General features: G+C 40.5%; 1 protein-coding gene across 2 annotated transcripts in view; it reads right to left on the bottom strand.

The window, feature by feature from the left end:
* SPTLC3 (serine palmitoyltransferase long chain base subunit 3) overlaps nt 1–21,501 on the bottom strand; it is a 65,167-nt gene that overhangs the window by 9,199 nt on the left and 34,467 nt on the right. For both annotated transcript variants that reach the window (XM_079969882.1, XM_079969881.1), the window contains exons 5-9: nt 17,025–17,149; nt 16,143–16,236; nt 14,638–14,743; nt 12,387–12,606; nt 7,179–7,305 (exon numbers count right to left, since the gene is read on the bottom strand). In XM_079969882.1, the coding sequence (XP_079826008.1) occupies nt 7,179–7,305; nt 12,387–12,606; nt 14,638–14,743; nt 16,143–16,236; nt 17,025–17,149 (672 nt within the window). The remainder of the gene's footprint in view (nt 1–7,178; nt 7,306–12,386; nt 12,607–14,637; nt 14,744–16,142; nt 16,237–17,024; nt 17,150–21,501) is intronic.

The following is a 21,501-nucleotide window of genomic DNA, read 5'->3' on the forward strand; positions in this document are numbered from 1 at the left end:
CGGGCTCCCCTTGCCCAGGAGAGGCTGCGCGCGGCTATCCCAGAAGCCAGGACAGCAAGCGGGATCACTGTGCAGAGATCCCGCTTGCTGTCCTGGCTTCTGGGATTAAGAATTTTTTTTCTTGTTTTCCGCTTCCAAAAACTAGAGGCGTCTTATGGTCTGGTGCGTCTTATAGAGCAAAAAATACGGTACTTGGAACAGATCTCCACAATTTACAGATGAAAACAGGGTTGGCTTCTAACAGCTCAGTTCTTCTACTAAGGATCCCTGTCCAAGCCATGCCCCTTAGCCATCACAGTTACGCACTAGACCCATGTATCCTGCAGTATTATTATTATTAGTTACAGATAGGTAGCCGTGTTGGTCTGCCATAGTCAAAACAAAATAAAAAAATTCCTTCCAGTAGCACCTTAAAGACCAACTAGGTTAGTACTTGGTATGAGCTTTCGTGTGCATGCACACGAAAGCTCATACCAAGTACTAACCTAGTTGGTCTTTAAGGTGCTACTGGAAGGAATTTTTTTATTTTATTATTATTATTATTGTTGTTGATGATGATCACCATCCGCCCTTCACTCTCAGAAGTCAGTAGTCTTTCACTGAATTTGAAAGCCAAAAATTGCTATTCTTGACAAACAATAACAATCCTAAAACACACACAACTTGTTAGCAACAGTTCAAAATATTCCATACTAGACTGAAGAATGCGAAGTGGCATGCAAGGTATTGTGTGGGGCTCTTGGTGTTTAAGTTCCAGGGGCCTTGGGGTGGGAGCTAAACCCTGAAAAGTGACAGAAGTGACCTTAACAAAATTTTAACAAGGGATTCTCCAGAGGGGAAAAATTGAACAAAACTAGGAGTGGTGATTTACCAGGAGGCAGTACCAGAACAGTGACTGTCCTTCATAATAAAGGGTAATTTGGAGCTCATGGACTTCCCAAGTGAGAAATTTTCTTATAGAAAAAGATGCTTTGGAGATGACCTGTGCCCTGCTGAATGAATGGGAAGGGAACAAAAAGCCCAGTACAGTCTGTAAGTATCTTTTATACACAGATCTGCTCACACAGGCATTCTGGCTGTTATTCTTTGGGTTTGCCATTCAGTTTCCATTTGACAAATCCGTTGAGTTAGAGGGACGACAAATAGCTTAACCATCTCTCCAGTGGCACTAAAACAAAAACAGCTGTGCCAGAGTATCAAAAACACAAAAAAGCATCTTACTACAAAGCTTTCCAGTTCTAATAAAAACAATAGTCTGGGGGTACTTCCAAAAATATTTTTGGCACAACAGATTTTAAAAGAACTCGGAAGAAAATGGGGGAGGGGGGGCTTGAATAGCTTGCAGGAAATTTTTAGAGGCTTAATGCATTGTTTAGCATGATTAATATTAAACTGGGGACTATCCATTTTTAATGCACAGATTAAAAAAAAAGTTCTTTTCTGTAAAAAAAATAAATACCACCAGTTTTCTACCAGGATCCAAGAAAAGAAAAATTGTTAGTTCAAGAACAGATCCCTTTTCCTGGCTGTACAGTGGTACCTCGGGTTAAGTACTTAATTCGTTCCGGAGGTCCGTATTTAACCTGAAACTGTTCTTAACCTGAAGCACCACTTTAGCTAATGGGGCCTCCCGCTGCTGCTGCGCCATCGGAGCACGATTTCTGTTCTCATTCTGAAGCAAAGTTCTTAACCTGAATCACTATTTTTGGGTTAGCGGAGAGTGTAACCTGAAGCATGTGTAACCTGAAGCGTATGTAACCCGAGGTACCACTGTAATGGGAAAACCTCAAAAGCTGATTTGTGTACATGAACAGAACTCACAACCTGCCCACCATTTTGTCCCATGTGCTAGCTTACTTCCTATGTGCCAGAGTTTAGTCATGCGTTGCCTTCTGACTTTTTAGATATAAAAATGTCCCATTACCCACATCTGCATGTCTTGGGCTGTATCAAACCTACTTCGAGTGGATGACAGAAAGGGTGTAAGCTGTTCTTTACCAAGCCTCAGCACTTTCCTGTCATTTCTGATGATGTGTTTTGTGGTCAGAGACCACACACTAGCACGACTGCCTCCCCAACCCTTGTGTACATGTTCTGCCAAGCTATTTTAACACACAAGGACAGATATTATGGTGATAAGTACTTTAGAGAAACCTCAGTGCTTGAACACAATTACAGACTCGCAGATTGATGCGGCTCCTCAACCATCAAATCAAGGTAACTTTCTAAAGGACAAAAATGGTTAAGACTGTTTTGTCTAAACCAAATTGTGAAAGTGTGACTTTCGGTAGTTAAGCAGGATGCCTTATTTTAATTTCTTAGCTATAGAGTAACAGAGTTGTAGAGTCGGAAGGGACCCTGAGGGTCAATCTAGACCAACCCTCTGCCATGTAGGAATCTCAACAAACAGGCTCCCATCCAACCTGAAATAATACCAGAGACTGCTTAGCTTTGCAAATGTGCTAGCAGTTTTACTGCTGCACCACTAGGAGGAGATAGCTTTCTAAGGAATTTGTAGCACATGTAATTTAAGTCAGCACTCCAGAGGAGGGTAGATGCTGTGGCAACTTTCATCCACTACAGGTCTTTTGACCTTTCAACTCATTCTCATACTTTTTGCTGTTGTTGAAAAGCCTAAATAGATGCGCCAAAAAAAAAAAAAAAGCAGCACTGTGGTGGAGTAGATGACTGTTAAAACGAAAGATTCCCATTACTAAACACAATAATCCAGCCGCAGTAAGAGCCTTACACAGAGGCTAGTAAAGGTAAAGGGTCTAGTCATGACCAACTCTGGGGTTGCAGCGCTCATCTTGCTTTATTGGCCGAGGGAGCCGGCGTACAGCTTCTGGGTCACGTGGCCAGCATGACTAAACCACTTCTGGCGAACCAGAGCAGCGCACGGAAATGCCGTTTACCTTCCCACCGGAGAGGTACCTATTTATCTACTTGCACTTTGATGTGCTTTCAAACTGCTAGGTTGGCAGGAGCAGGGACTGAGCAATGGGAGCTCACCCCGTCGCGGGGATTCGAACCGCCGACCTTCCGATTGGCAAGTCCTAGGCTCTGTGGCTTAACCCACAGCGCCACCCATGTCCCTCTTACACAGAGGCTAGATGGTGCTAAATTCTATGTTTAAGGTAAAGGGACCCCTGACCGTTATGTCCAGTCGCGAACGACTCTGGGGTTGTGGTGCGTATCTCACTTTATTGGCCGAGGGAGCTGGCGTACAGCTTCCAGGTCATGTGGCCAGCATGAAACGCCGCTTACTACTGACCTAAGCTATGGCAAGTATAATGATAGCCTGGAGAGGGGCACAGAGGGGAACAATGATTCCAGGGACCTACAATTACTGCCCCAGAATTGCACTTAATTTTTTATTTGAATATTTCTGAATATTGTAATATAGACTTAGCAATATAGCACTCTGGGTGGTTCTGAATAAGCTTTACAGCACCCATGGTATGTAGGTCAGCATAGGTAGATTTGCAATGGGGATTTCCTCATTGTTAGCACAGATTTTCACTAAAAATCTTAAGCATTTTTGTGGGACACAATTCTCACTCAGGTGGTGAAATCTGTGCTCGGGCATTATCCCTTCCGACTGTTGTTGTTGCTGTTGTTGTGTGTGCGCCTGTATGTGCACACATGATGGAAAGGTCCTCAATATTAAAAAATAAAGCACGCACAAAAGACTAGCTGGTCAGGGAGGAGTTTGGCCTAGGCTTCTTACTCCTGAATATTCTTGTTTTCTATGTACAGAGAACCCCCCTACCCCAATAGAGGAGTTTTCCACCATGTGAGACCCCCCCAACCCCTGCAATCTGAAGTAGTGCAGCACAGATATACTGGTTTTCTCCACAATGAAAACTAGGCCTATACTGACACAAGATCTCTATTCAGACAGAACTTTTTTTCTTCAAAGAAGAAACATTATCTTGCCCCGACACAAAATTACAAACTGAGCCTTAATAGCAAACAGAAATTAAATCCTTTTTCAATCTTTCTATCATAGGCGAGGCTAGTGGACAATTTTGGTTCACATTTTTTATATTTTAAACAATGTACAAAGAAAGATGGAAGGAAAAACAATTCAATAGAAATTTTAAAAAACTAGTACATTTAGCTAGGTAAATATCTAATATTCCAGGAAATCTGCCAAATTCATAAATCAAAATCTCACAATATTCCCAACAAATCATATGGATTTCTCTTTTCTTTGGCTTGTTACACCAATACATGATAAAAAGTCGTATTTTTAGGAAAATGGTAATAACTCTATTTCCCCTTTCTGACTTGGATCATTTTGGCTAGTTTAACCACCCAGGGTTTCCTCCCCCAGTAAGCTAACTGATTATTTTTAAGCTTTAATGCATGATTATTTGTATTTGATCTTTGCCACTCTGTTGGTTAGGGTAAGAAGCAACCCAAGTAAGTTTGGCTCTTCCCTCAGTTCCATTCACAACAGCTTATGAACTTTACATAAAATCTGGAAGCAAAGGCACACAGCTCATCATTCCCTGTCTAAAAGTCTTCTCTTTCTGTAAACTGAAGGAAGACAAAGTCCAATAATTCATTCCGTTGACACCGATGGAAGAAGCCCACTTTCCAGCTCATTTTTGAACCTACTAGATATTGCAGAATTCAGCACATTAAGAAGTTAAATCTTTCCCAGCCAGAGGCTTTGAAACAGCCTGCTGCATCCAGGTTTTGTTTTAGCATGCTAAAACAGAATAATTTGCAATGGACTAACACCAGAGGTTCTATTGATTTATAAAAAACAGGATCTTGCTCACACTGTTCCCTTTTCAAGGCTTCAAAGGGGAATTCTACTGAAACTCCAGCATGGACATGGAACTTTTGTAAAACAGGCTTCTCCATTCACTTATATGGAAGGGGCAATTCTATTCTAGTGAAGTGGGAAGTCTTCTTTATTGCTTTCTGAGCAGATCAGAAAGAAGCTGCTGAATCAGCTTAAGTGTGTAGGCTTAGATGAAGAGTTCCATCCTATTTCCTTATCTCAGATACTTATCAATTGCCTGCAGATTATCCTCAAAGGCCTTTAATACTATTGAGCATGATGCCCTTTCAGATCATTTAGCTTTGGGGCTGGGTGGGAGGGAATGCCACAGCTGCCACCTTCCTGCTTAAAGGAGAAGCATAATTTCCTCACTCCTTTAAAAGGGTCCCTTGAAGTTCATTTGGATATACCGTAATTGTCCTAGCCTAGTCTTCCCTCCAATATACTAGTTTGCCATGTTTGTATCTCTTCCACCACTGTATCCCCTTATGAGAAGTATGGGTAGTATATTCAAGACTGATGTTTTCTACCTTACTGAGAAATAGGCCTGTCACTATGCTACACTAGGTGCAAGTGCTAAATAAGGCAGTTTTTAAACAATCACTCCTTAAAAATGCTTTTGACGCGATCCTTTTAAGAGGCAGGGAGGGAAACAAAAGCACGCTCTATAGTTAACTCAGTTCAACTTAAAGTAGAAGCTTGTACCGTGAGTGGATGCCCAATGTGCTAGTGTGCATCAAAGCCACTGCGGTTAGTTTCCCCTTGCTATGCTCCTTGCAATGCAACAACCCTTGAACCTGCAGGTTCTGAGAACTTCTGTATCTGTGGATCTGTACCAGCTCAAAAAGGTAAGAAGAGAAAAAGTGCAGATGGAGCCTTTTATGTTTCTTTCTTACAGCCAGAAAGAATACTATCATCTTGGAAAACTACAGTGCAATGTTGCCCTCCACTGGCAAGAATATTTGCAAAAAAGCAGCCCATAAATCAAATTTTACATGTGTGCTCTTATTTATTGCTATAGATGAAGCCTACCCTCTTTCACACCACTTTAGAAACTGTATAACAATTCTACACACTATGGCATAAAAATGCTATAGAGACAAAGTACACCCATTCTGTGCTAGCATCTCATAGGCACTGTTCTATAGTACTGGCCACTTGTGCCTGCTTCTCAGTATGCTGGTGTTGTGGTTGCCACTGGGAAGCTGATATGAATTATGTAGGCACCTCTTGATGCTCCACCAAACATGTTGGCCAAATTCAACCACATCAGAAAAAAACTTAATTTACTGTTGGCCCCAAACCACCTGGGCATCATTTCATATAAGCAGATAAGACCTTTGTCCTAACTGCCCTTTTTTTCATCCAAGACAGGAAACAAATCCAAAATTCTGCAAGAATATTCCTTTTAACAGGGTTACTCATAATATTTAATTTTTAATCACTTGGACATTTGGGTCACTGCCACCCCATGCACTGCTGACCATGGTCTGTTCTATGTTATGTAGAAGTTTATGGGAAACAGTTCAGTGACTCTTTTATTCAGATTAACATTCCCACCATGTAAGGAGGTAATTATTATGCCTTACAAACAGCCCAACACAGCGATACATGTTTTATGAAGTGAGGAATAGGGTGTTGGACCTGTGTGCTTGTCTTCTTGCACACTGAAGTGTCAGCACTTCAGTTCTGATGAAATACAGTGGTGCCTCACAAGACGAAAAGAATCCGTTCCGCGAGTCTCTTCGTCTAGCGGCTTTTTCGTCTTGCGAAGCAACCCTATTAGCGGCTTAGCAGGTTAGCGCTATTAGCGGCTTAGCGGCTATTAGCGGCTTAGAAAAAGGGAGAAAAAAGCAAAAAAAATCGCAAGACTCGCAAGACGTTTTCGTCTTGCGAAGCAAGCCCATAGGGAAATTCGTCTTGCGAAGTGCCTCAAAAACGGAAAACCCTTTCGTCTAGCGGGTTTTTCGTCTTGCGAGGCATTCGTCTTGCGGGGCACCACTGTAAATCAGTTTCCCTTTACATCTAAAATGGGGAAATGTAACTCAGTGTCAGTTTAGGTTTACAACCAAGATCTTGAGACAGCAAGAGTGAAGAAGCACATGCTCCCCGATGCTTGTTCCTGGCTTCTTACACCTACCAAGTCAGAATCACTGCATCACTATTGGTCTAACAACATCCTCCAAGCAAAGTGTGCTTGCAGGTGTATGAAGGCCAGGAATTAAGTCCCCCAAATGCTATGTTTTGCTCATACATTGACCACAAATGATCAGTTGCATTCATCCACAAGCATGCCTTTCTTAAGGTGAAATGCTGTTATTCCCCCTCCCATTTCAAACAACTCTAAAAGGAAATCTTCTCAGTCAGCACAATATCCTACCTTTTGTGGTTCCATCTAGTCCCATGACACATTTCATTGCTCTTATGATTTGTTCCACAACTGGAGCAGCCATAGATGAAGCATATGCAGCACTATGGGAGTGAACCCGTAAGTAGTCTACTAGTTCCTGGAATAAAAACAGAATAAAGTTTTAGCGCAGACACCAAAACCTCTTTATGTTTGTTGGAACAGAAGTTTGCAGGTGGTAAGAGCAATCAGATCCAGAATTGGCTGCACACTCAACTGTAAACCGAAATGCAAAACTTTTAGAAACATACCTCAGTTTTGAACCAATGGCTAAATCAACTATTTGTTTCACTGATTCCCTCAAGTACTCTTATAGCAACTGTCAAAAGGGCACACTTTTAAAAAGTCAGTGCATGGCATGAAGCATCATGCTTCCAAATTTCCATGTAATGAGAGAACAGATAGACAGCAGAGGATGATATTTTAATGCACTATCACTAGAGATAGTCCTTCCCATGGACCTTGTACCCAGAAGAAATAAACTGCTATTCTATCTCTTTTTATGGGTTCAGTGTTTTGTTCTATTTCAATCCCTTAAAAGGAGGCACGGAGCTCTCTCATTCAGAAAAAGGTTATTCAGCCTAGACCCACAATACAGTATTTGAATGGAAAAGTACATCAGGAAATTTATTTTTCAACAGTGTTTCAAATTAGTTTAATGCTAAATTAGGCCTGGCACAGTAGCAATGCCTAATTAAATGATCTGCAATTCAATACCTGCAACCTGGATCTTTTTCAAAGGCGTGTCTGACTGAGCACACCTCTGGTCTCAGAGGTGAGAGGTTATTAAACAGTGCTAATAGGGATCTGATGCAAAGAGTAGCACAGAAGCCAATTTAAGCTGACTCAAGTGAAAAATCTGACTACAGTTTCCCCTGCAGACAAAAACAAAACAAAACATGCTCACAGTTTTACTTGTTTATACTCAAGCAACATAAGACTTGAAAGTTCACAACCCTAAGGAAACTATGCAGTCAATGTAAAATTCTTTCATGTTTAGCTACAATCCTTTGGCAGGACTTGCATATAAGCTGTATGCAACTGCACCTTTCCCCAATATTACTCAAGCAAAGAGCAATTTTTGCAGCAAGCACATGACTTCTGAAGACATGTAATGTGCCCAGTACAGAGAAATCATTAAAATTTTCTTAAGATCAAATAACAAAAGGAATTCAGAGGCATTCCAAAAAACCATTTGAGAACTCAGTTACCAGTGTGCAAATTGTTGCTGCATTTCTCCCTTATATCATCATATTCAATTACATTAATTAGAAAGTGCTTACTATGAACAACCTGCATGCAAATAATAAATGCGGAAAACTGCTGTCTTGGCAAATGAAAAAAAGACAAAAACTTAATATTATTACAAACTTGGAACTGGAAGGAAAGAATATACAGAATCCAGCGGAGATCAGAAAGTTCTTCCAGAGGTACTTTAAACAACTATATACACAGGAGACGCAGAAAGAAATGGACATTGACCGTTTTTTGAAAATAAATGGACTACAAAAAAATCTCTCAAGAAAATAAGTTAATGTTGAATTATAAAGTAACGGACCAGGAGGTAGAAGGGGCCATTCATGCAATTAGGTAAATCCCCAGGACCGGATGGTTTGACTTCAAGATATTATAGATCCCTGAAAGAATGGTTAGTACAACCTTTAAAGGAAGTCTGTAATGAAATATTGGAAGGGAAAAGGGCACCAGAGTCGTGGAAGGAAGCTTATATTACACATACTGAAAATAGAGTCTGAGAAGACGCAGCTTAAGAATTACCGCCCCATATCTTTGCTTAATGTGGATTATAAAATTTTTGCAGATATTTTGGCTAAAAGACTAAAAAAGGTGTTAGTAGAAGAAATTCATAAAGATCAAGCGGGCTTTCTCCCGGGCAGACACTTGTCTGACAATACGAGGAACATAATTAATATCTTAGAGAAATTACAAGTGAATATTAATACTAAAGCAGTTCTGATATTTGTGGACGCGGAGAAAACCTTTGACAACATTTCTTGGAGTTTCATGAAGAAAAACTTACAAGGGATGGGGGTTGGTCAAGGGTTTGGAAATGGTATAGGTGCAATTTACTCAGAACAAAAGGCTAAATTAATTGTGAATAATGTAGTGACAGAAGAATTTAAGATAGAGAAAGGAACACGACAAGGTTGCCCAATCTCTCCATTGCTTTTTATATCGGTCCTGGAGGTCCTTTTAAACATGATTAGAAGGGACCAATTGGTTAAAGGTATACAAGTCGGAGCTAAACAGTACAAATTGAAAGCATTTGCTGATATTGGTATTGACATTACAGGAGCCAGAGTCTAGTACTAAAAGAGTACTGGAACTAATTCAAGAATTTGGTCAGGTAGCGGGTTTTAAGTAGAACAAAATGAAAACTAAGGTTTTAGAGAAAAACCTAACAGTGATTGAGAGAGAGAGGTTTCAGAAGGAGACAGGATTAACACTGGTTAAGAAAGTGAAATACCTAGGGGTCAATATGACTGCCAAGAATGTGAACTTATTTAAGGATAACTATGAAAAATGTTGGATGGAAGTGAAAAAGAAATTAGAAATTAGAAATATGGTCAAATCTGAAGCTATCATTGCTAGGCCGAATTGCTGCGATAAAAATGAATGTACTGCCTAGGATGCTGTTTTTGTTTCAAACATTGCAAATTCTGGATAAAATGGATTGTTTCAAGAAGTGGCAGAGAGATATTTCTAGATTTGTCTGGCAGGGCAAGAAACCTCGAATAAAATTTAAGATACTAACTGATGCTAAAGAAAGAGGTGGATTTGCTCTGCCAGACCTTAAACTTTATTATGAATCAGCCGCTTTTTGCTGGCTGAGAGAATGGTTGCTTCTTGAAAATACTGACGTGCTGGATCTAGAAGGTTTTAACAACGTATTTGGGTGGCATGCATATTTGTGGTATGATAAGGTCAAAGCACATAAAGCGTTTAAAAATCATATTGTCAGAAAAGCACTGTTTAACGTCTGGATAAGATATAAGGACTTGCTCGAAAATAAAACCCCAAGGTGGTTGTCACCAATGGAAGCGAAGGCTCAGAAAAAGCTCAATATGGAGGCCAAATGGCCGAAATATTGGGAAATTCTGGAACAAGAGGGAGATAGATTAAAACTACAGAGTTTTGAAAAACTAAAAAATAGAGTGCGAGATTGGCTCTATTATTATCAAATAATGGAGGCATATGATCTGGACAAAAAAATTGGCTTCCAGGTGGAAAAATCAAAATTGGAAATAGAACTGTTAGATCCCAAAAGTAAGAACTTGTCAAGAATGTATAACTTGCTGTTGAAATGGAACACTCAGAATGAAACGGTGAAATCAGCTATGATTAAATGGGCACAAGATGTTGGACATAATATTATGATGGCTGACTGGGAACAGTTATGGGCCACAGGTATGAAATTTACGGCATGTAACGCCTTAAGAGAGAATATAATGAAAATGATATACAGGTGGTACATGACACCAGTCAAGCTTGCAAAAATTTATCGTTTGCCCGATAATAAATGTTGGAAATGTAAAGAGACTGAAGGCACATTCTTTCACCTTTGGTGGACATGCCCAAGGATTAAGACTTTCTGGGAAATGATCTACAATGAAATGAAAAAGGTATTTAAATATACTTTTCTGAAGAAACCAGAGGCCTTTCTCCTGGGCATGGTCGGCCAATTGGTGCCAAAGAAGGATAGAACTTTCTTTATGTATGCTACAACAGCAGCAAGAATACTTATTGCAAAGTACTGGAAGACACAAGATCTACCCACCCGGGAAGAATGGCAGATGAAGGTGATGGACTTCATGGAACTGGCGGAAATGACTGACAGAATCTGAGACCAGGGAGAAGAGTCGGTGGAAGAAGATTGGAAGAAATTTAAAGTTTATCTACAGAAACATTGTAAAATTAAGGAATGTTAGAAGGAGGCTGGAATGAAGTTATGTGGCTTTAGCAGAAATATTATAAAGGATTAAGTAAAAATAGATTGTTAATGGATGAAAGGAGGAAAGGTAAAGTTACATTATATTAAGATAAATTATAGGATAAAAATTGGGAAAGATGGAAAGGATTTGCTGAAATAGCTAACCGAACTAGAATACAAAAAAGGGAGGTGTGAGGAGGTCAAGGAAACAAGCAAATGAAAGATAAGTTATGGGAAGGTTTGTTGTGTTTTTTAATTGTTTCTATTTTTCTGTTTTTTATAAAAAAAAATTTCCTATTCTCTTCTTTCATTATTGTGATGTGTTGTCAAGTTTTTGTTTAACTTGGAGTTATCTCTTTCTCTTTTTGTAACATTTAAAACTTTAATAAATATTATTTAAAAAACAACAACAACCTGCATGCAAATTGTGATGGGATGATGAGCTGCTTGTGCGTAAAGCTTAGTCCCTCAGAGTTTGCTCAACTTAGCAAGGCTCTGTTTTTAGCGGAGCATGGCTCCCTCAGTCGCTGGCAGAATCCGACAGTGGGTGTTTACGGAATATACTCCAGCATAAAAGCTCCTTGACGGAAACGCGTCGTCTAGATTCTCGGCGCGACAGTTTCCGGCGAGGAGTGGGTGTACCTATGGGAGGACCTGAGACTTCTCCGCTGTTATCGCTGGAAGACTCCCTGAGCCATTCCTTCGTCTCTCTCTCTCCCTGATCTCCCACTCTCCCCCTGCTGCTGCCTTCCGCCGCTGCTGAGTCTCTCCTGACTTCTGAGAGCCCCTCCACCTCCTGTCTTTCCGATGGCAGTTCCCTGACACAAATAGTGGGATGAGATATTGGCACAGTTATCAAATGTAGCAGAAACAATGTTTACTGTCAACAGGAGAATCCAAAGAGCTCTATATTTGTGACATGATATTCATTCAGAAGTATGTGAACTCTGTAAAATCATGTAGAGAGGGACCTCAAAACTGGAATATTCTCTGTTCTGTGGATGCAGATGGAACCACATGAAGTCCTTCAAACCTAGTGCAAATATACACACAAGGAAGCAAAAACTTTTGCAAAAACATGAGCAGTGGCAGGATTTTCTAGGTACCAGAATAGGATATCTGCTTCCTGACTGCTATAGCAACCCAGGTCTTATTCCATTTTTGAAATGGTTAGCAATCACTGCCATTTGAGTTTTTACACACCTACAAATGCTGACAATTGATGCCAATACCTTTTTGCCTGCTATGTATCCCCCTGCTGCTCCAAAGCTTTTGGTGAATGTTCCCATCAGTACATCAACATCGTTGGGATCCATTCCAAAGTATTCCACAACTCCTCTTCCTGTTGGGCCAACGGCACCTATGCTGTGAGCTTCGTCCAAGTAGACATAGGCTTTGTATTTTCTCTTCAAGGCAATTATCTCCGGCAAGCGTACAATGGAGCCTTCCATACTGTGGGAAACAAAAGAAAACAGCTGAGAAATGAGCACTTAATTGATTCAGCTGTAGCTATTGTTGCATAATATGGACATAATGCTATTGATTGCATCCAAGCAGCTCAAGCCACAGTGGAGAAAAACCTAAGTATACTCGTTTGTACTCGTGAGCAGCTACCAGCAAGAGACAAAGAAGCACTAGAGTTCAACAAACCAAAAGTAGCTTAGCTGTGGACTCTTGTTTATTCCTTAGGTGTCAACAAAGGAGTGTCCCAAAAGGGAATGAAGCACAGTGGAGACTGTGGTGTCTGTAGGATATATAGTTTATTTACACACATACAGGGTGGTCCAAAAGTAGGTTTCAAAGAAAGAAACAATTCTTTTCCTTTACCGATATTTTGAATGATGAGAACTTCTTGAGTCAAAGAACAAAGAAAGTGGATTCTAAAGCAGTATACCTACTTTTGGGCCACCCTGTATATAACCTGAGCCTGTGATGGAAAGGTTCACTGTGTCAACACCCCAAAAGGGTTTTGTTTCTCCCATAGCCACAGCCTTGGATTCAGCCAGAGATCCAGCATGGCTCTCTGTCTCTCTCTGCTTTTCCAGCCTGCCGTTTTTGCATCATATCACTCCCTAACCTCTCTACTCTAAACTCGGGCTTTATCTGTTGAGGGAGGGGGGGTCTCCACTCATTTTTCATCTTGCACAGACTCCTTGATCCAGTCAAAAACAATTAAAATAATTAGTTAAAACATGTCAACATTACACATAGGCTGGTCTAAAACATGTTTTTAGTAGGAACTGAAAAGAGTACAGCGAAGACACCTTCCAGATGTCATTAAGCAGGAAGTGTGGGTGTACTCATGATTTCATTGCTCTATTATTTCCCATCCACCCATCTACTTGCTAAATTCAGATAACATGATTGCTTTGATGAAGAGTTCCAACACCTTGCAGAAACACTGACCAGTTTGGAATGCAACACAACATTCAGACCAAGTGCAATTCATTATGCAAACAAAAGATCTCTAGAGATTTTCATCCATGACATGTTATAAAAAAAGCCTTCCAACAATGCCAAAAGCAATCTGTGTCTTTCTCACAGATATATATCCTTTATTGTTTTAAGAATCATGCTACATGATCCCTATTCATATGCATATTATTATTATTAATATACCATCTGTTATCCAAATGATAGTGTTATGTGTTGGGATACTTCCAGGGAGACACGGGCAATCAGGCAGCCATGTTGTCTCCGGACGATTTCCGGTCTCCCGTTGGAACAGCATCAGTCAATTAGCGACACGAGCCTCAGACACATTCCAATACTCATGCACACCCTTTCTGCAGAGTTCCCACAACGGAAGATTCACCCAGGAGAGCATATTTACAGCTTTATTCAATGTTGATCAGAACAAAGGAAAAAACATGACTGCTTGCATCCGTGTTGAGGAAAACAGCCAGAAACAAAAGCTATATACAAAACGGAAACTCCCAGTGAGCAGGAAGTAAACAGGCATGTGACACACAACAGCCTGTTCCCTTTTTAAGGAGGAACGGAAATATCCTAACATAATGATGTAATAATGACACCAGGCATGCATTATGACAACAAAGGCTGAATGAATGAACCATGCACACCTGGGGAGAGCATTCCACAGATGGGAAGCCACCACAGAAAAGGCCTGTTCTTGTGTTGTCATCTTCCAAACCTCTTAGGGAGGGGGGACAAAGAGAAGAGCCTCAGATGACAAGCACAGGGTCCAGGTTGGATCGAATGGGGGAAGGCAGCCCTTAAGATCCTGAGCTGTATTGCCATAATCTGGAACCAGAATCACGAGTAGGAAGAAAGGTGCCAGCTCAGCTCTCCCATATCTGCAGTGGGGAGCCTTTCACATTCATGGAGGCTTCTTGTGAGATGGGGGTTCTACACAATGCAAGGAGCCTATGGAATTAGAAGCTACAGACCCATTGTCTTCCAAATCATGGCAGGGAGTGAAAGTCAACTTGAGCTTGCACAGGAGTTGCAATTTCTGTATACCTGTAAATGCCTTCCACAAGAATCAGAATCTTTTTCCATGCTCTCCGACTTCGAGGTTGTCCATGTATTACTGCTTCCTTCAAAAGCTTTTCTAAGCTTTGTATATCTGGTTACAAAAACACAAGAAAGCAGTGCATCAGATGTTTATTCATGTAATTTCTTTGCAGAACATTTATATCCCTCCTTCCAATAAGGAAGACCGTAATCCTGTCATGCTCTGGGTAACAAAAGTCTGTGCTTTTCAAAAATTGGAGACCAGCAGCGGATTCATCTTTTTAAATATTTGAACAATTTAATTGTTCAAGGACACATCTGAGTGACTTCTTTCCTGAACAAGAATGTCAACATTTAGAATACTGTTACTGTTCATGGTGGGGTGTGTTTTTATGGGTGTCTTCCTGCAACACACAGTCAGCTCTCAACTTATGTGGGCGATAGTGCATAAAGCCAAAATTGCTTATGGTTAAAACACTCTCCCTGCACCTCTGAATGCTCTCCCAAGCTGAGTGCAATGGCAGGTAAGACTGCTAATGTTTTCCCCCCAGACGCCCACCTTTAAAAATAAATAAATTCAGCCAAGCATGTACAGATAAATTCGTACAAGTTAAGATGTGAGTTGGTCTTACTATGTTTTACAAACTTCCAAGCTCTCTACTGCATAATAAGCCTGCTGCTTTACATGACCCTGAGAAGCAACCCCAGTCAACAACCAAAACACGTTGCATCACATTAGTGAGAGGTGCATTTTACCTTGAGTGAGCAGTGGGGTAGAAGATACTTTTAGTTTATCATACAACCATATTAAATTTTCAGTAAACCAAGTATCTTAATGGTGATCTTTTATACAGAAGCTGGATTTTGTCTTCCCAACCATTCCATGTTTGATATAAAATGTTGAGATCAGTGCTTGCTCATAACACAAACACCCATGTATATTCTGCCAGATTGTGGTAGCATTCCATACATCTGATGACATGGATTCAAATCCACAAAAGCTTACACCATGATAAAATTCATTATTCTTTAAAATGGTGCCACAATACTTTTTTTTTTTTTGTCGCAACAGACTAATATGGGTAGCTTCTTTTTCCTAAACAATGTCAGTCAGGCATGTAATTTGCTATATAGTATATAGTGTGCTCATAAAAGTTTAACTGATGCACCAACTGAAGTATGGGCCATTTTTAGTTACTCATTTGTACAGTTTTTCTAATAACTTAGGAGCATGGGAATTGTTTCACAACAAAGAGAGTCAGTAAAGTTTCCTCCAAAAGTTCTGAATACCACAGATCAACCTGGGTAATTTAAGGGCTTTTGTGCAAAACAGAAAGCTGTGTTTCTTTTTAAATGAATGAGAAGTACAAACACGTTTTAACATGCCTTATCTCCAGTGAAATAGTCTCATATGTCAATTGACAGAAGTTTCCTTGCGTGTACACAAGTCAGTTTAATTCCACTTGAACACTTTTCCACTTTTACCCAACATACCTAGTATTAATACTTACTGTTGTGTCTGAAGACTCTAATTGTAGCACCTGAGAGCCTTGCACCGAGAACAAGTGAAGAATGGTTCAGTTCATCACTTAAAATAAGACTTCCCTGTGGAAGTAAATAACGAATCACAATATGTTATTTGGTCTTGGTAATTGTCATCAATGTCCAATTTTTTACTTTTATTGTAACGTTTATTGATTGAGAAATATTGTAAGAAAGGTCTTTAGTAGGTTCAAGGGAAGCCTGCTCTGAACATGATTCTTTATGGAAGCAACACTTTAATCTTCGGACCGTCGTGTGACTGAACTGAAGCATACAACTTTGGTTTTGCATTTCGTCTTTGTGGACTAAGGTGTTTATTTTTCTTTCTGACAAATGGAACACAGAAACGTTTAGCCATCTTGTTCCAACCACTCATTCTTAAAAAGGGTGGATGTTACTTTCTAAAAGGTTACTTTCTAAAAGGTTCTAAAAGGTTCACTATCACTGCTAATGTTTCCTTCCCGAGGGAGTCAAACACCCCAAAATTATCTCTATCACTGTTAATTGCATTTGTTATTCATTTCATAAAAAGTGTACTATAGCGAGTTAATAATATAAAAGACAGACAGGTAAAATAAACTAACAGTCAAATTAAAAACACCATACAGTAGAAAATTCCTGAAATGCTCACCCAACAATAAATTAAGAAGGATGGAGTCTACCTCAGCACACTGAAAGATGAGTAGCATAATAGCGGCTAACTTAACTATCAAAAGCCTGGATAAATTAAAATGTCTTAGCCTGGCAAATAAAACTGGAAAGGATGACTCAGGTACATTTTCCTGGGCATCACCTTCCACAAGGTCCATAAGTTTCCTGGGATATGGACATTCCTAAAGACGTTCACTCACCTTCCCAACCAATGCAGGGATGTTCATAGAATTTGTAGCAAAGCCCATGCCAAATGCCATAGCCGCTTCAACGCCCAGGAATTCTGCCACCAGATTTTCTAACTCAACATGTTTGTCAAGGTTGCCTGTTGGAAACAATTAAAAATAGTTTCACAGATCACATTAGTACTTCCCAAGAAAATCAAAGCAGACAGTTTGCAAGAAGTGGATATACCCGGCAGATTACTCCGAATCTTACATGAGAATGGTTTTGAGCTTCTTATATATTTCTGTTGTATGGTTTTCTTTCGACTGTTGCAGAGAGCTATGATATATTATTGTGATGTACTGGCATATAAAAATTTCTAGAGAGAAATAAATGAATAAACGTACGTAATGTTTTTATTTAAAAGATCCCATATGCTGACATAACTAAGTGTTCAATCTCAAGTGTGGTTTTTCCTTACTTAGGTGAAGTAGGAGCTATAAAAGGCCAACAAAGATCTGATGATGGAGTTGGACCAGCTCTGATTAACTAATCCATGGCTCCTTCCCCGCTGCAAAAGTTCACTAAAAACATACAAAGGGACCAGAGGAGTCATGTGGCTCTGGGGGCAGGGCTAAATACATGTCCCTGCCCACAGCCCTATTCTACCCAGAAAGTCAGTAGATCTATCCATGTGCAAATATCCACAAAAGGGTTTGGATGGTTTTAGGCCCTCCTCTTCCCACCCTCAGGAATCCCTCCTCAATTTTATTCATCTATTTATGGAAATTGTTGGGAGTGGCCGCGAACTAACAGCAAAGACTTTTAGTTCATTCCTGTGGTTGATCTAGAAGGCACTGTGGATTTACCCTGTATGCCAGTCCTAATGTACCTACAAAAAGCCTGTTGCAATACGTGGGGTGCTCCTCTTCCATGTTTTTGAAAACCAGCCCTATGCCCTTTGACAGGATACTCCATTTCATTCCCTTGTCTGGTTTTCAACTGGTTTCTCCCCTGCCCCCCCCCAACTGTCAGTCAGTATTCTAAACATGATTAGGCTTTTCTGGGCTGTTCCACCATGTCCAACACATACAAACACCCCAAAAATGCAAGTTTCTGAGATAAAGCTGAGGTCACTCTCCTCTCACAATTTTAATCCTTCAGGTTATATATTTTGATGATTTTTAGATTCTTGCACTGCTACTGGTTTCTGCTGTTGGCTTTATTATGCGGCTGTCTTAACTGGTTTTTAGATTTTATGTTACGTTTATTGTTATGTTCTTGCATTTTATAGTTTGAACCTCTGTTTTCTGAACTGTCTGGTGAGCTTCAGCTGCTAAGTGGCACAGCAGTATTGTAAAGTTAATTTAAAAAATAATCTTCTCAACTGACAAAAGCCAAGGTATATGTGGGCTAACAGCTGTTTGCCAGCACCAAATATTGGTAATTATTGTTTGAATAAAAAGCAAACAAACAGTATTTCCACTTTTGTACTTTCATGAAATATAACACACACAGTTACTATGTCCAGTTGGATCCAGAGATCCCAGGTGCAAAGTTCTGCTCACAGGATGTGGTGTGTGTCAGTTTTTGCTGATTCCCCATTTCCCCTATCCGAAAATCTGCTCCAGAGGATTGAAGGACCCTCTGGAACAGCAAGGGGGAAATTCTGGGACTGCAGCCTATTTGCCGAAGTGCTACTCTAGATTCAGACCAATGCGTTCTTAAAACAGGTAACACAAGTTTACTGTTAAGACTCCCGCCTCCCCACAATAGCTTCCAAATTTTTACAAATGACCACTATAAATTGGAAATTATGACATGGCTATTGGATTACTCTATGACAAATCATCAGATAATGGAACACTCTCGGCTGTTCAAATGAACTAACCAAATACAATTTCTGGCAATTAGCAAGGTCACCTCCATGATGTTGCAAAAGCATCCTTGTCTGTGTTACAGGCAAAAACCAGTGTGACAGATATGTTTCAGGCTACATTAAGATGCAGCTACATCTGCATGTCAATGGCTCTCAGAACATAATGAGAACTAATTCCTGATTCATCTTTGCATAAGTCAAACCTGACTGGCAAGGGTGTGCAAGACCAGCCCTTTGCTTTGCACATTTCTAATTAGAGTGGAACCTCTGTAGGTGGTAGGTGAGGTGTTCATGAAAAACCATGAGCCACCTACCAGATCTTATCACTGGGAGGTTTGTGACAAGATACACAGGGTGGGGATGAAATACCCAGTTCAGTTTCAACATGTTTCTAAGCCCAACTTTTAATGCAAAAAGGATAGAACTAACTCAATCTAGGCAGGGATTTACATGCTTAGGCTGGCAGGCACAAATATTGTTACATCGACCAACACTGTGCTTACTGGAAGGGTCATAGCTCACTAGCAGAGTGCATGCTTTGCAAGTGAAAAAATCCCAGGTTTGACATTAGATTCTCCAGGTACAGTTGGGAAAGGACTCCTGCCTGAAATCCTAGACAGTGGCACACAGTCAACATTGACAATAATGAGCACAATGCACCAATGGTATGACTGCTATAAAGCAAGTGTTCACTGGTGCTGTTGCTGGTAATGCGTAGAAAAACTATTTACTGGAGCTCAGAACAAGTTCAACCAGCTTTCCCCTAAGGTTTTTGGGATGTCAGGAATTCCAAAAAGCTAAAGTTTGGAGAAACTCTGCCTCTTCCTTACTCCCAAGCACAAAAATAAGGAACCCACTGTATAGGAACACACCCAAATAGAAAACACAGGGGTTCATGCCAGCGTACAAAGACACGATATATGGCAAGCAAAGTACCACAAATGTATTCGTCACAATGTACCCGCTATTACAAGGCATACAGTACATGCAAGCAGTACTCCAGAATCGTCAAAATAAGTACAATATTACAATTAATGATATATTTTCATTATCTTCGACGCAAGGGAGTTATTGGGAGTGGTGGAGCAGCTATAGCAAACAGGACTGGAGGCCGGTGATCCCAGTTTCGAAGAGAAACTCCTTCTTCAGCTGACAATATAGAAGAATATGGTAGCAACCCAAGCCAGACTATATGCAGTGGAACCTCGTTGTTGAACGTAATCCATTCCGGAAGACTGTTCAACTTCCAAAATGTTCAGCAACCAAGGCACAATTGCTGGTTGGCAAATTCCTTTTAAAAAATGGAGAAACACGCCTAAGAAGCCATTCGACATTTGAGGCTCGTTCGAAAACTGAAGCATTCACTTCCGGGTTGTCGGCGTTCAGCTTCCGAAGTGTTCAACAACCAAGGTTCCACTGTAGTGTAAACTATTCCAGACCATGAGCAGGCTGACTCACCCTGTGAAGTTAATAAGGTCCCACATTGGGTACAAGTAGAGACAACTGCTGCTTGCTGGCTAGCAGAGCACAGAGGAAGCCCATTAGTAGACATTTATTAGTAGAGACTGAAACACCGAGGATTTCTTAAGGAGGTACTACAAGAAACAGCCCAAATCAAAAGATGTATTCAACCCATGCGGTGTGATTGTATTAAGAAGATGAATAAACTTAATTTCTTGTCTCAAGAGTACTTTCTTAGTATTGAGAAGGTGGTGCATGCTCTGGTTATCTCCAGCTTGGACTACTGCAATGTGCTCTATGTGGGGCTATCTTTGAAGGCGACCCGGAAACTACAACTAATCCAGAATGCAGCAGCTAGACTGGTGACTGGGAGTGGCTTCTGAGACCATATAACACCAGTCCTGAAAGACCTACATTGGCTCCCAGTACGTTTTCTAGCACAATTCAAAATGTTGGTGCTGACCTTTAAAGCTCTAAACGGCCTTGGCCCTGAAGTACAGTTCCAAAGGCCTTCTGGCGGTTCCCTCCCTGCGAGAAGTGAGGTTACAGGGAACCAGGCAGAGGGACTTCATAGTAGTGGTGCCCTCCCTGTGGAACACCCTCCCATCAGATGCCAAGGAAATAAACAACTATCTGACTTTGAGAAGACACCTGAAGGCAGCCCTGTTTAGGGAAGTTTTGAGTGTTTGATGTTTTATTGTGTTTTTAATATTCTGTTGGGAGCTGCCCAGAGTGGCTGGGGAAACCCAGCCAGATGGGCAGGGTATAAATATTATTATTATTAATTCTGATGTATGGGTCAGACTTCAGTCGCCTAATGGAAAAAAACTTTATGTCGGTGTCACTGTGCTTTTTCTTGAGATAATGTTCCAGGATAATGGTGCCCCTGCTAGTCTGTTTCGTGCCCGTTGCACTTTTATACCTCCAGTGAAGCATTTGCATATTATTCAAATATTCCTTAGAGATACTGAAAGACTTAAGCCTCAGTGTCACAGAAGGCATTATAATTGATCCAGAGCAGATAAACTAATCCTGGATACCGTTGCCCAATGTTGCGTGTGACTAATATAAAATACGTTATGTTCCATACTGATCCTGTCAGCTGATTTTATGAGAGAACAGAATGATTTTTTAAAGGTGCTTATAAGTACAACAAATTTGCATGATGGCTA

This window comes from Podarcis cretensis (assembly GCF_951804945.1).
Source record: "Podarcis cretensis genome assembly, chromosome: 3".
NCBI classification, from domain to species: Eukaryota; Metazoa; Chordata; class Lepidosauria; order Squamata; family Lacertidae; genus Podarcis; species Podarcis cretensis.